This window comes from Coturnix japonica, chromosome 25 (assembly GCF_001577835.2).
Source record: "Coturnix japonica isolate 7356 chromosome 25, Coturnix japonica 2.1, whole genome shotgun sequence".
NCBI classification, from domain to species: domain Eukaryota; kingdom Metazoa; phylum Chordata; class Aves; order Galliformes; family Phasianidae; genus Coturnix; species Coturnix japonica.
In genome coordinates this window covers 392,441-407,204 of record NC_029540.1, presented here as the reverse complement: position 1 = coordinate 407,204, position 14,764 = coordinate 392,441, and the positions used below count along the sequence as shown (strand labels likewise).

The following is a 14,764-nucleotide window of genomic DNA, read 5'->3' as shown; positions in this document are numbered from 1 at the left end:
CTCTCCCCCCCATACCCCACTCCCCCTCCCCACTCACCCAACATTCCCTTATTGGAGTCAGACAGGCACATGTCCTTCTCGGCGCTGGGCAGCACGAATCCCACCACAAACACTTCCACTCCATCAGCCATCAACGCCAACCCCAGCACAAAATACAGGCTCCATTGGAACCTGCCATGGCCGCACTCCTGCAGGATCAGCTCGTATTGCTGCGCCAGCTCCTCCTTATCCTTCCTCCTCTGCCCCTCGCTGTCATCGAAGGCCCCGGGGGTCACATCCCTAACCAGCCTCTCTCCTCCCTTCATCGAGTCCTGCCGTGGGATCCCTTGATATTCCCCCTCGTAAATCTCATCCTCCTCATCGTGCCCTTCGGTGGCGTCGCTCGAAGCCCCCTCCTCTTCAGCAGCCCCTTCTCCACCTCGGTAATATCCATCCTGAGGTGCGTAATCTTCATCATCCTCCTCCTCCTCGAAGCGGCTGTAGGATCTCTTGGTGTATTCATCCTGCATCCTCTCCATCCCTTTGCTCACCTTCTTGGCCGCGTGTTTCTTCACCTCCTTGGCGATATCTTTGGCACCGCGGATGAAGGCCGTCCTGTCTCGGAAGCTCTCGTCCATGGTGACGTTGGGGTGAGACCTTCAGGTGTCTTTGGGTTGGAGGAGGGATTTGGGGTGTGGGGGGGGTCTTGGATCCCAGCCCTCACAGTTGGGGGCTGCGGTTGGATGCGGGGGGTTGGGCAGCAGCGCTACCCATCCGCCTGGCACACAGCTGGGGGCACAGACATAACAGGGACTGTGTTAAGGGGGGGGTCCTCATGTCCCTCCATGTCCCTCTATGTCCCTCCATGTCCCTCCATGTCCCTCCATGTCCCTCCATGTCCCTCCATACCCTACATGTCCCCCTATACCTCATGTATCGCCCTATACCTCATGTATCCTCCATACCCCACATCTCTCCATACCCTATATGTCCCCCTATAGCCAACATGCCCCTCATGTCCCCCCATACCCCACATGTCCCCCCATACCCTCCATGTCCCCCCACACCCTATGTGCCCCCCTATACCCCACATGTCCCCCCATACCCTCCATGTCCTCCCATACCCTACGTGTCCCCCTATACCTCATGTATCCCCCATACCCCACGTCCCCCATACCCCACATATCTCTCCATACCCTATATGACCCCCTATACCCCACATGTCCCCCTATACCCCACGTCACCCTATACCCCATGTGTCTCCCATACCCCACACATCCCCACATACCCTATGTGTCCCCCTATACCCCGCATATCCCCCATACCCTACATGTCCCCTTATACCCCACATGTCCCCCTATACCCCACACATCCTCCCATACCCTACGTGCCCCCCCATACCCCACATATCCCCCCCATACCCCCTGCAGTCCAGCACGGGGCTCAGCCCCCCATTGCCTCCATTCAAAGGAGTTATCACAGGGGGCAACCACCCCCACTCTGGGGGTCACATCTCCAGCCCTATTGGTGCCCCCAGAGTCTCATGGGGATGGGAGACCCCCAACACGGACCCACAGCCCCCCACCGACAAACCAAGGTACCCCACAGCCCCCCAATGGGCCGCCCAGCCCATTGATAAAATAAGACCCCACCGCCCTCTCAATGGGGCTGGGAAAACGATGCTGAGCCACGAACCAATCAGCTCCGGGGGGCGTGGCCACCCCCACCTGCATCAATGGGGCTGGAGGGGCACGGCCCCGCCGTTCAGCCAATGAGCTTCGAGAGAGGGGGCGTGGCCACGCAGGAGCCCGCCCACTATTCCCACCACCTGCGGGCTGGGTTGGGGGGGGGTGACCCCAGCAGGGCACAAAGCAGCCCCCAGGGGGGCAGGGACCTATGGGTCGGGGTCGGGAGGGTCCCGGGGGACATGGGGGGGGTCCTGGGGTAGCACATAGCTCTGCATTGGTGGCCATTCATAGGCAGGGAGTGAATTGAGCTTTGGGTTGGGGGGCACTCAGGGGGGTCTCTAGGCTCATTCAGCTCCAACCCAACTGCCCAGAGGTGCCTGTGGGTGCTGAGTGGGCACAGAGACCATATATGACCCCCCAGGGAGGCTTCCAGAAGGAGGGGGTCCGGATACACACCAAGGACCCCCATATGGGGCCACCCAATCCCCCATATAGGGCCACCCAATCCCCCATTTGGGGCCATCCAATCCCCCATATGGGGCCACACAATCCCCCATATGGGGCCACCCAATCCCCCATATGGGGCCACCCAATCCCCCATTTAGGGGCCATCCAATCCCCCATTTAGGGGCCACCCAATCCCCCATATAGGGACCACCCAATCCCCCATATAGGGCCACCAATCCCCCATATAGGGCCACCAACCCCCATATAGGGCCACCAACCCCCATATAGGGCCACCCAATCCCCCATATAGGGCCACCCAATCCCCCATTAGGGCTACCCAGTCCCCATATGGGGTCACCCAATCCCCCATTGGGGCCATCCAATCCCCCATATGGGGTCACCCAATCCCCCATTTGGGGCCACCCAATCCCCCATCCCTATGGGCAGCACCCAGCATTGCCCCCTGCAGAACCCAACACAACCTATGACAGACCCCCAGCCCCCAGCGGGGCTGAGCAATGCTCTGACAGCCATGAACCCGCCCCCCTCCTTCTCCACCCCCCCCCCTTAAAATAAAAGGTGCTATTTTTACTCCTGGCAGACCTCCGAGTGTGCCGCAGGAGGCGACGGTCAGCCGTCACAAGCGGTGCTCCCCCCGACCCCCCCCCCTTTAATAACAGCAGGGCTGGGGCTTCAACATAGAGCTAAATTTGGCCTTATATCTCCTATATATCCTATATATATCCTATGGATCCTATATATCCTATATATATCCTGCATATATCCTATGTATCCTATATATATCCTATGTATCCTATATATCCCATATATCCCATATATCCCATACATCCTATACATCCTATGTATCCTATATACCCTATATATCCTATATACCCTGTATACCCTGTATATCCTATATACCCTATATATCCCATATATCCTATATACCCTATATATCCCATATATCCCATATACCCTATATAGCCTATATACCCTATATATCCCATATATCCCATATATCCTATATACCTTATATATCCTGTATATCTGTATATCCTATATACCCTATATATCCTATATACCCTATATATCCTATATACCCTATACATCCTATATACCCTATACATCCTATATACCCTATATACCCTATGTATCCTATGTATCCTATATATCCTATATACCCTATATACCCTATATACCCCATATATCCCATATATCCCTATATACCCTATATCATCCCATATATCCCATATATCCTATATACCTCATACACCCCTATATATCATCTCATATACCTATATACCCCTATATATCATATACCCCTATATACCCCTATATATCCCTATACACCCTATATACCCTATATACCCTATATACCCTATATACACCCTATAGACCCTATATACCCTATATACCCTATATACCCTATATATATTCTATACATCCTATACATCCTATACATCCAGGGCTGTCGGCTGGCTCTGCGCAGACACCCAGGGACAGTGCAGTGCTGGCGCTGCGGCACAATTCACCCCCCCTATTCCCCCCCCACCCCATTAAACCCACCTTCCTCCCCCCCCTCCCAACCTTCCATCCCAGGGCATTAAACCCTCATGGACCCCCTGCCCAACTCGGGTGGGATCCCAAAGGGGTTGGAAGGAGCCGGTGTGCGGCCTTGGCCAGCACCAAGGTCATCTGGTGCGGGGCTGATTCCACGGGGCTGTGACGCATTTTGGCAATAGGGAGCCAGCAAAAAGGGAGTGGGGGGCAGCAAAGAGGAGGGGGGGACAAGCAGATATAATGGGGGGATGGCAAGGTTAAAGCCAGGGCCACCCAAATAATGATGGTGGATCCCTTTAGGATGAGGGTCCTGCTTTCCCAACAAGGCAGAAATGGCACAGATCACAGGCTGGCAAGATGGGGAATGGAAATGGGGGTCCCCCTAAATACTCTCCTGGCTGCACAAAGGCTCAGCCAACCCCATCTGTGATATCAGCCCCGACCCTATACAAGGTTATGGGGGCTCTGGGCCCCTTTATTCCCTCTGAGCACCTGATTGATGCGGCCCCAAACCCCTGGGGGGTTCCTATATTAGGGTCCCCCCCCTTCCTTTCCTTAGAGCACCATGAACATGGCGACATAGGGAAGACTTGGCCCTCCCCAGTGCCCAAGGTCACCCCCCCCCCAAACCCCCCCAGGTTCCTTATCCATCCCTATAATGGGATCCCTGCAGTGCACAGAGCTAACGAGGGGCTCCCGATCGCACAGAGAAAAGCATTGAGAGGTGGAAGCAAAGGATTTTCAGGACAAAATGGCCACAGAGATGAGAAGGAGAAGGTAAAACTCCCCATCCGTCAGCCAGCAAAACCCCGAGGATGCTAATTAAAAGCAGATGGGAGATGAGGATGGGAAGGGAGGAAATAGGGGGGGGGATGCTTTATAGTGGCATCCTTACCTGTGTCAGTGCGTGGTCTGCTCCAATGCTGGATGTACCGAGGAGGATGAAGGATGCTCTGAGGATGAAGGATGCTCGTAGGGATGAAGGATGCTCGTAGGGATGAATGATGCTCGTAGGGATCCAGCAGCAGATCAACCCTCGGGTACCAGCCCGGCGTCAGCGCTGCAGCCTCAGCCACACGCACCCAGAGCTGGGAGAGTCCATTGCGACAGGCAGAGAAGGGAGGCGATGGGGAGGGCTGTGCTATAGCGGGGGGGGCTGTGCTATAGCGGGGGGGGGGCTGTACCGGTGTTGGGGGGGGGGGCCTCTATTTGGTTAAAGCAGAGCCGAAGGGATGCAGCGCTTCATAGGGTGATGGGAGACCCCCCCCGGAGCTCAGGGCTTCAATGCTGGAGATGCTTTAAGGGGGGTGTTGGATGTGTGGGGTGTGAGCTGAGGGTCCCGGCCCCTCGTGGTTTTTTTTGGGGGGGGTTTTGATGAGGAATAAAAGGGGTTTCAAGGCGTTTAGAACCGCTCTGGCAGCTTCTCCCACTCGCTCCCCACCACGGCCGCGGGCAGATGGAAGCACAGCCAGGCAGATCTGAGTCACATCGTCCTCAGGGCTGAATTTCCATCGCTTTTCGGATCGGATTTTACTCCGCCTGGATCGGTTTGAAGCTCTGCCCCCCATCAGGATACGGCACACAACCCTCCTATGGCTCATTGGGGGCTGTGGGGGGGGGGGCACACAGAGCGATGCTTTCCCCCATTCAAGAGCCGGGAGCTCAACCCCAGAGCCCTGCAGGACCCCAAACTCCTTCAAGCAGAGGGTGAGGAATGATGTGGTTATATATATAGATGTGGTTATATATATAGATATGGTTATATATATAGATGTGGTTGGGGGGTCCCCAGCCTGGCAATGGGGCAGCAGAGACCCTCAGACCACACAGAGACAGGGGTTGGAGGGACAGAAGTGGGGCTGATACAAAGCAGGACCAGCGTGGGGAAGGATTGAGATGGGAAAGGACTGAGCTCCCATTGGAAATAAACCCCAACCGATGCTTTGTGGCTGAGTTAACCCAACCCAAAGAGCTGAAGCACAACCAAGGTGAGCTGCAATGCTCCACACCTTCCTTATCCCAGCCAGGGGTCCCTCATATCCCCTCCATGCAGACAGTGGGGAGGGGGCTCTGGTCCCATCCCATCCCATCCCATATCCAATCCATCCCATATCCCATCCCATCCCATATCCAATCCATCCCATATCCCATCCCATCCCATCTCCATCCCATATCCCATATCCATCCCATATCCCATCTCCATCCCATCCCATATCCAATCCATCCCATATCCCATCCCATCCATCACATCCCCATCTCCATCCCATCTCCATCCCATCCCATATCCCATCTCCATCCCATCCCATATCCCATCCCATTCCATCACATCCCATCCATCATCCATCCCATCCCCATCTCCATCTCCATCCCATCCCATCTCCATCCCCATCCCATATCCCATCTCACCCCATCCCACCCCATATCCCATCTCCATCCCATCCCATCCCAATCCCATCCCACTGCTGTTCCCAATCCTGGATGGAGAAAGCATCCTTCTATCCTTATAGGATTTCTCTCTTGCCAGGAACAGCATTAAAATAGAAGTCCCTGCACACACACACACGCATCACATCAGCTTCACCAGCACAGAGGCTGAGCTGGCTGTGAAATTAAACCTGAGGCTGAGCCGCAAATGGCACCAAATAGGAGGATGCAGGCAAGGTGACCCAGCTCAGCATCACATGCATTGAGATCCAATGCATGGGGGGCACTTTGCCTTTCCTTGGTGCCATTGTTTCCATCCAGGAATGCTTTAATACCCATTGCTGGAGCTGCTGTGGGGTTGTTTCTCTTGGTTCCATCCATTCAGAGCTTTGTATCCAAGTTCTTTGCCATCAGATCTGCAGCCTAACACTGAGACCTTCCCCATACTCCATGCATCCATTTGGAGCAGCACAGTGAATTCAAACCCCCAGCTCCAAGATCCATTCACTTCAGAGCTGCTTCCCCTGCAGCATCCATAAGCCCTGCAGCAAACTTAGAGCCACGTGTATGGGAAGCTGAATGCAAACCTTCCCATGTCAATTGCAATCCTCAGGATTATATGAAGTAACAACCAGCCCCTCGCAGCTTCTCCTGCCCTTTTAACCAGCCACAATTGGCTGCTGGTTTCAACCAGATCCAGTTTTGAGCTGGACAAGCTGCATTTAAACCCATCTATGCCAGGAGCAGAGTGAGAACACACAGCACTGAGCTCAATATAACGTTACTTCTATGCCATCCCCTGCTATAAACTACAGCACAACTGAGTTAATGCACAGCCCTTCTGCTTCGCCTCACAGACCCTTCAGTGCTTACTCACATCAGCACAAGGGGGAAATAGAGCTTGTAGCTGGGCTTTGCTATTTCCCCAGCCAGGCTTTGGGTTTCTCCATCCCTCCCAGGCACTTATCAAAGCAGCCCGTGATGATTAAAGCAAAGCCAGGCACCGTTCTGTCTCTCTGGCCCAAAAAAGGGTGAGCAGGGATTGAAGCTAAAGGTCAATTTTAGCCTTGGGAAGTTGCAATAAAAATAAAACAACCACGAGTAAAAGCGGGGCTGAGAACAAAATCCTTTCTCCTCCATTGAAAGCAATAGAGAGGCAAGGCCATTTCTCAAGCCTTTCCATCTAACAAAGCCTGCTTGTATACAGCAAACCCCATCTGCACCCCTTGGTGCTTCCATAGAGCCACAAGGACCCCAAAAGGGCTCCTCATAGAGCACACAGAGACCAAACCAGCTCTGCCTCCTTATCCACCCCACAACCTCAAGGCTTAACTCCCATTGGATATTATTCCCATACCCACAACTTGAAGGGCTTCCTATAGGGAGCAACGTCAGACTGAGATCTCACAAAGCAAAGAATTAAAAGAGCAGGTTTTGCTCCTCAATTCTCCTCCGAATGGCCTGGCCCCATTGGCTGGGCTCTTTGGGATGAGGATGCAACAGACCTGAAGGCTCCGTTGTCTGTGATCTTCAATGCAGGGTCATATGGAGCCCATCAGCCATTAAGAGTCTGGGTGCACAACCCCAAATACAGCAGCTCAATGGGATACACAGCATCAGCATCAACGTACCTGGCCAAAGCAGAACCAATAGGCAGAGCCTCACCTCCACTATGGAGGGACACCCTCCTGTTCTTAACACGTTTTATTTGTAAATGGGCAATTGTTGCTTTACGTGGCTAATTAAAAAAGAAAAAAAACCTATTCGAGCTGCCTTAAAAACCTTCTAAGGGAGGAGGGGGAGGAAAAAGGAAACAATAAAATGAAGGCTATCAAAAGAAAGGAGGAAAAAGGATTAAAAAGGGTGGGGGGGGATGGGAGGGGGATGGACCCAACTATGCCTCTTCCCTTTGGTAACTCAAACCCAAGGGTGAATGGCAGCCTAAGGAAGGTCCCCCAACAGCACAGTGTGGCCCCAACAGCCTTTAGGGTAATGGGCCTCTTAAAGGACCACGTGGGGGCACCCCCGGGGGTCTCTGAGCCGGCCTGGGGGGGAGGGGGACCCTCTGATAGCCATAAGGTGGGGGGCGAGGGGGGCCGTTGTATCCATGGGGTGGCATCAATGGAGGAGGGCCGCGCATCCCGTGGTGCGGCATGGGGCCGGGGTGACCTGTGGGGAGAGCAGAGCTGTTAGAACCCACTAAAAAGGCAGCCCCCCCCCATACCCACCCCATACATTCAGTTGGTGCCCACAGGTTGGGGGAACTCACCTGGAGACTGAAAGGATGATGGAAGCCCCAAGCATCAGCCTGGGGCTCCTCCCAGGGCTATACATGTGGGGCTGCCCCACTCATTCACCTTCACCCCATGGCACTGTGTCCCCCCATCACAGGGGTGACCCCATAACTCAGCTCTCAGTGGCATCATTCTGGGCCCACAATATGGGTTTTATCTCACCCACAGCCCCTCTGAGTGGTGACAGCAGCCCAGCCACTCAATTCCAGGCTCTAAGGGGGCAACGAGGCCAACGCTGCCCCTCACTCCCCTCCCAAGGGTCCCCCCTATAACCCCCAGCATCACTGATGGACACACAGGTCTCAGGAATCCCCCCCTTTAGGCAAAGCCCACTTGACATCTCCCCTTTAGGTAATGGGGAGTGTCAAAGCTCTGCATCCCCATAGACACAAGAAACCCCATCAAGCAGCACAGAGCCCCCAGGTCCTGCTCTGAGACACCTCAACGTGAGGAGACCACCCTTCCCACCCCCATTAAGGGAGGGGTGATGGAGGGCAAGGGTCTGACCAACACAAAACCACATGTGCTTCCTCTCATAGACACCAACTTACCCATAGGTGACCCAAAATGGGGTCCTCTCGGTGGCATACCCATAGGTGGGGGGCCGGGGTGCGGCATGCCGGGTGGGGGTCGTGGAGGGGGTTGGCCTGCAGAGCCTGGTGGTCCTGGGTGGTGCTGCCCCATCCCGGGTGGGCCGTGATGTACTTGCATGGGAGGCATTCCTATAGGGACAAAGGGAGCTCACAGTGAGAGCAGGATCTCTGTGCTGAAGCCCATCCAACCCCATATGGGCTGAAATATCAGGTTAGGTATATCAGGTATATCAGGTATAGAAAATGGGCCTGGCAACAGACCGGGTTAGAAACACTGAAATCAGAACCTTTCCCCCCTTTTTAAAGCTGATGTAAAATGACTTTAATTTCTGCCTTGAAAACCATGGAGTCAGGACTGTATACGCTGCTCGTTCCCTCAGTACTACGGAGCTAAAAATGGAAGGGAATCAAAGAAACATCTTGTTCTTGTGCCTTGAATTAGCTCCCGCCTGGCAGAGCTGCAGACTGTGCTGAGAAGGTTCACACTTCTCCTATTAATTTACACCAGGGAAAAACAAGGATGGATTGAAGCCTCATCGACATCCTTCAATCCAGAACAGCAGCAGGAACCTGTAAACCCCGTGCTGCAATGGCCTGTGCCTTCCTATACCCCACACCTTCACTTGTCTTGACCCAACTGGATGCTTCTCGTGCAGAAACTATTTCCTACAGCACCAAAAAGCCTTTTATAAAGCCCGCTCCAAGCTATTTGTGGCCCAGTTTAGAACATGCAGAAGAGAAACCCAAAAGCAGCACAGCTGACGTGACGTCTTTGCACCCACGCAGACTCTCCCCTGTTTTTCTTGGGGAGGAGAGCAGCCACCAGAGCAAGATCTTGTGGAAAGATACAGCCAGCACATAAATGCAACCCAGGGCATTCACATTGCTGCTTCTCTTTAGCACTGAGCAACACCAGCGTCTCAGCAGATAAGCAGGGTACCCCCCTGCCCTGTCTGCCTGCTCCACCATGGCTGTAAAGCACTCAGTGCCTTCCATGTGTCAGCAGTTAATTCCCTCCTTGTTTTACACAAGGGAAACCTCATGGAATAAACCTGATTTACCCAAGGCCATTCAATAGCAGATGATGTTCTGTATCTCTTGAGCTCAGACACGTACCTGGGTGATGCATTCCGCCCGGTGGGAAGGCGTGTGGGTGAGGTGGGTGCCCTCCAGTGGGTGCAGCCCCTGTTGGGGGGCCGGGGGCACCGGCTCCAGGTGGCATTGGTGGGGGTGGCATAGCAGGAGGCATTCCAGGGGGCATCGCTCCGGGAGGGGGAACTGGGGGAGGGAATGATCCTGGAGGTGGGAGGCCTGGAAAGAGAAAGAGAGAGAAAGCAGTGAGGATTTGATACAGAGCAGAAGGAAAGACAAGCACAAAGAGTCCCGGATGAATGGGAAGGAGGTGAAAACACAATAAGCCGCAGCAAATGGAAAAGCCAACAGACTGAAGCTCTAAGATCCATCCACTCTATATTGGGAAAGCACAGGCTGCTGCAGGATGAGAACAACTCCTTGGGATCGCAGCCTTGCAATCATGCAGGGCTTTGTGCTGCCAGCAAGGCTGTCCCTATAGCACAGTGCTGCTGCACTGAGCACCCACGTGTGAAGCTGAGCAGCTCCTTCCAGCTCCAGGAACAGCAAACAGGTGATGCAAGGTGAAAGCAGGCTGCTTCCACAGCCCCAAAAGCAATAATAAACACACATTGAGCACCCGATATGGCCATACCCACCTCCATACCCACCTGGAGGGGTGACACCAGGTCCCAGAGCTGTGACCACAGGGGTGGGGACAGTCGGAGGAGGGGGAGCATCAGCAAACAGCTGGTGGGGCCGATCTGCTTGAGACAGTGGATTCTGGGCTGCCAGGAGCCTCTCGGCAGCCGAGCCGTGCCGCTCGCCTTTGGAATCCTTCTTGAAGGCATAGGAGACAGTGATGGGCCTATTGCAGAGATACTGTCCATTCATGGCCTCGATGGCAGCATCAGAAGCATCAAAGCTGGCGAAGTTAATGAAGGCGTAGCCCTTTGAATTGCCTGTATCCGGGTCCCGCATGATCTTGGGTGTCTGTAGGATGACCCCGAAGGCGCTGAAGGTGTCATACAACAACTTCTCGTCGATTTCAGGGTCCAGGTTCCCTATGAAGATGTTGGCCCCCACGTCCAGGTTCTTGTTGTGAGCTGAAGCTTTGTTCACTCTGATCGGCTTCCCGTACAACTTGATCATGTTCATGATCTTAATGGCGTAATCCGCGTCCTCCTCGCTCAGGAACTCAACGAACCCATAACCTGCAACGTGGCCCCATATAAAGCTTTAAGTCAGGGCAGAACTATGGCCTTACACTGCAGCCTGAAGGCACCAACCCCCATCACTCAATGAACCCAGTGCTCTCCCATGATAAAGGCCCTACAAACCACTCGCTCTCCCCTCCCTACCTGCACCAACCCCTCGCTGTCTGCACCTTCCATAGGCCCCAAATCCATCATTCCATCCCATTTTGTGCTTTTAGGGGCACAGATTCACCCTGGTGCTGCCCCATGATTCAACCCAATGCTCTCCTATGATGAAGACCCTACAAACCTCCCACCCTCCCCTCCCTTCCTACACCAACCCCTCACTGTCTGCACCTCCCATAGGCCCCAAATACACCATTCAATTCCATGTTGTGCTTTTAGGGGTTCAGACTCACCCTGGTGCTGCCCTGTGACTCGATCCTTGGGCATATGTGTATTGACCACGGGTCCTGCCTGCAGGAACAGCTCCCACAGCAGCGGCTCGCTGACCTTCTCATCCAACCCCCCCACGTACACGGTGGCATCTGGAACAGAGAACAGAGACCGAGCTGGAAACCAAAGCCTTAAGTGTAGTTATGGGGCCCATAGTTAATGAGGTTATAAAGGGTGCCTGGCCCTTTAAGAAGGCCTACACATAACCGTAACCACGGCCTAAGCCAGGTAGGCCGCACAGCCCCCCCCCCACCTGCCGGTGCCTCATAGAACTCCACACAAACAACCACCGTCTCGCCCTCAGCGAGGCCTCAGCACCCCAAACATCCCCCAAGCCGACTCGCCCTCCCGGTACCGACCCCATTTCTCTCCTTTAGGGCAGCCCCATAACGCTCACCCTGGTTCCGCTCCGAGATGGGCCCCGCCGCCATCTTGGCCCGCTCCCTCCCACGCGGCGCCGACTCGACGTAACGCGACGTAAAGCGACGCAACGCGACGTAACGTCACCACGGCCGCCAACCGGAAGTGATGATGGCGGCCGCCATGTTGGTTTAGGAACAGCGCGGCCTACCCCGCCCCCCTCCCCTTCTATCGCGATATGCCCCCCCCAAACCTCGATAAACCGCGATATCCCCCATCTGTCGTGCCCCCCCAGTGGCAGCCACACGTCTTTGCCTGCAGAACGCTGTGCTTTAATAGGTAAATACAAACAGCACTGACACAAGGCCTAGCCGGGCTCTAAACCCCACAGGCCCCATAAGCCGGGACAGGGAGGGACCCCAACGCTGCTATGGGGCCTATAGAGAGTAATAGGGCCCCATAGGGCTGTGGGGCCTATAAAGACACAGGGCCCATAGAGTTGGGGTCCCCCATAGAGTTGGGGTCCCTCATAGAGTTGGGGTCCCCCATAGAGTTGGGGTCCCCCCATAGAATTGAGGTCCCCCATAGAGTTGAGGTCCCCCCATAGAGCTGGGTCCCCCCCATAGAGTTGGGGTCCCCCCATAGAGTTGGGGTCCCTCATAGAGTTGGGGTCCCCCATAGAGTTGGGGTCCCCCCTTAGAGCTGGGTCCCCCCCATAGAGTTGAGGTCCCTCATAGAGTTGGGGTCCCCCCATAGGGTTGAGGTCCCCCCAATAGTCCCAAGCATTAAAGGGCCACAGGCCCCAAAAAGCCCCCAGGGCCCCAAAAATGGTGGTCCCCTCCCAAAAACCAGGCCCTAAAGAGCTCCAGGCCCCAGCATGGAGCACAAGGCAGCAGTGGGGCCATATGGGGAAGCATTGCCAGCTCCTGGGGGGGCACATCACAACCCCAAGACCGGAGGGACCCCAAGGGATGAGGCCATCCCTGCATTGTGGCCCCTCAGGGGGGCTCCCACCCCTATGGCCCCCCCAAGACCCTCATCGTGAGGGTGCCAGGGGGCTGCTGGTGGGCTCAGGGTGGGTCCCGTCCTGCTGCCATGCATGGAGCCGGTCCTGCAGCAGTGCCAGCTCCTCTGCCAGTAGGGCCGGGCATGGGGCCAGGCGGCCATGCTGTGTGTGGGGGGGTATATGGGGTCAGGGAGGGGTATATGGGGACAGGGGGGGGTATATGGGGTCAAGGTGGAGCCCTGAAGGGTTGGGATGGAGGAATGTGGGGTTGGATGGGGTCATAATGGGGTTGGGATGGATGGAATGGGGTTGGGATGGATGTAATGGGGTTGGGATGGATTAATGTGGGATTACATAGGCACATATGGGGTTGGGATGGATTAATGTGGGGTTGGAATGGACACATATGGGGTTGGGATGGATTCATGTGGGGTTGGATAAGCACATATAGGGTTGGGATGGTCACAGATGGGATTGGGATGGATTCATGTGGGGTTGGATGGGCACATATGGGGTTGGAATGGACACATATGGGGTTGGGATGGATGATTGTGGGGTTGGGATGGACACATATGGGGTTGGGATGGACACACATGGGGTTGGGATGGATTCATGTGGGGTTGGATAGGCACATATGGGGTTGGGATGGACATACATGGGGTTGGGATGCATAGATGTGGGGTTGGATGGGCACATATGGGGTTGGAATGGATTAATGTGGGGTTGGATGGGCACGTATGGGGTTGGGATGGACACACATGGGGTTGGGATGGATTAATGTGGGGTTGGATGGGCATATATGGGGTTGGGATGGACACACTTGGGATTGGGATGGACACAGATGGGATTGGGATGGACACATATGGGGTTGGGATGGATGAATGTAGGGTTGGGATGGACATATAGGGTTGGATAGATATGTAGGGTTGGGCTGGATGTACATGGGATTAGGATGGACACAAGGGGTCGAGGGTCCCCCAGCCCCATTACCTGTGCCTCGGGCAGCCCCCTCAGGTAGCACCGTCTCCAGAGCCGCACGGATGGTCCCGCAGCACAGGGCAGCAGCAGCCCCCGGGGGGGGGCAGGGATGGGGTCACCCCCCCGATCAATGAGGGTCTCCAGGGAGGGGGCCCAACGCAGCAGGCGAGGGGGGGGCCGGCCGCTCCGCCATGGGAAGGGCTGTGGGGTCAGCGAGCCCTTGGACAGAGCCAGCACAGCCCCAGAGCTCGACCCTAACCAGGTATTGGGGGGCTGGGAAATAGGATAAAATGGGTTAGGGGGGGGAACACAGCATTTGGGGTGGTAAGGGGAAATGGGGGAAAAGAGGAGGGTAGGGGGCAATGGGGAGGGAATGGGATTAAAAGGGGAGAGAAGGGGAAATGGGGAGAAAACAGCAATTGGGGTAAAAAAGGGGTGCTTAAAGGTGCCCCCCCCCAGCCCCACTCACCGTGTTCTGGGGGTCCACATCATCGGGGGTCCCCAAAGGGCCGGGGTCCCACGCTGGGTTCCTGAATCGTGCCCTCTGCTGCCGGCTGTAGCGCAGCCCCCAGGCCCAGATGGGGGGCAAACGACAAACAGAGCTGCCCGGGGGGGGGTCCCAGCGGCCACTCACTGGGGTGTAGGTCTGGGTGCGAGGCTGCTGCTGTGGGGGGGGGCAGGGGGGTCAGCCCCATAGTGGGGCTGTGTAGGG

The 14,764-nt window shown here is 55.3% G+C and overlaps 3 protein-coding genes across 4 annotated transcripts in view; all 3 read right to left on the bottom strand.

Annotated features, from left to right (window-relative positions):
- Nucleotides 1–4,829, bottom strand: part of SV2A (synaptic vesicle glycoprotein 2A) — a 15,061-nt gene extending 10,232 nt beyond the window's left edge. Inside the window, exons 1-2 of the mRNA XM_015884320.2 lie at nucleotides 4,570–4,829; nucleotides 38–768 (exon numbers count right to left, since the gene is read on the bottom strand). Coding sequence (XP_015739806.1) covers nucleotides 38–617 — 580 coding nt within the window. The 5' untranslated portion in view covers nucleotides 618–768; nucleotides 4,570–4,829. The remainder of the gene's footprint in view (nucleotides 1–37; nucleotides 769–4,569) is intronic.
- Nucleotides 4,830–7,732: 2,903 nt separating this feature from the next.
- On the bottom strand, nucleotides 7,733–12,240 carry SF3B4 (splicing factor 3b subunit 4). Of its 2 annotated transcripts, none has more exons than XM_015884317.2 (6): nucleotides 12,106–12,240; nucleotides 11,672–11,800; nucleotides 10,716–11,270; nucleotides 10,102–10,296; nucleotides 8,944–9,114; nucleotides 7,733–8,267 (listed from the first exon to the last, which is right to left on the bottom strand). In XM_015884317.2, the coding sequence occupies exons 1-6, from the start codon at nucleotides 12,137–12,139 to the stop codon at nucleotides 8,083–8,085; spliced, it is 1,269 nt and encodes a 422-aa protein (XP_015739803.1). In that variant the 5' UTR covers nucleotides 12,140–12,240; the 3' UTR covers nucleotides 7,733–8,082. The 2 variants fall into 2 exon arrangements, with proteins under 2 accessions (XP_015739803.1, XP_015739804.1); XM_015884318.2 differs by having other exon boundaries at nucleotides 10,728–11,270.
- Nucleotides 12,241–12,378: 138 nt separating this feature from the next.
- MTMR11 (myotubularin related protein 11) overlaps nucleotides 12,379–14,764 on the bottom strand; it is a gene marked incomplete at its 5' end in the record, with an annotated part of 7,728 nt that continues 5,342 nt past the window's right edge. The window contains 3 exon segments of the mRNA XM_015884312.2: nucleotides 12,379–13,236; nucleotides 14,065–14,325; nucleotides 14,522–14,716. Coding sequence (XP_015739798.2) covers nucleotides 13,105–13,236; nucleotides 14,065–14,325; nucleotides 14,522–14,716 — 588 coding nt within the window.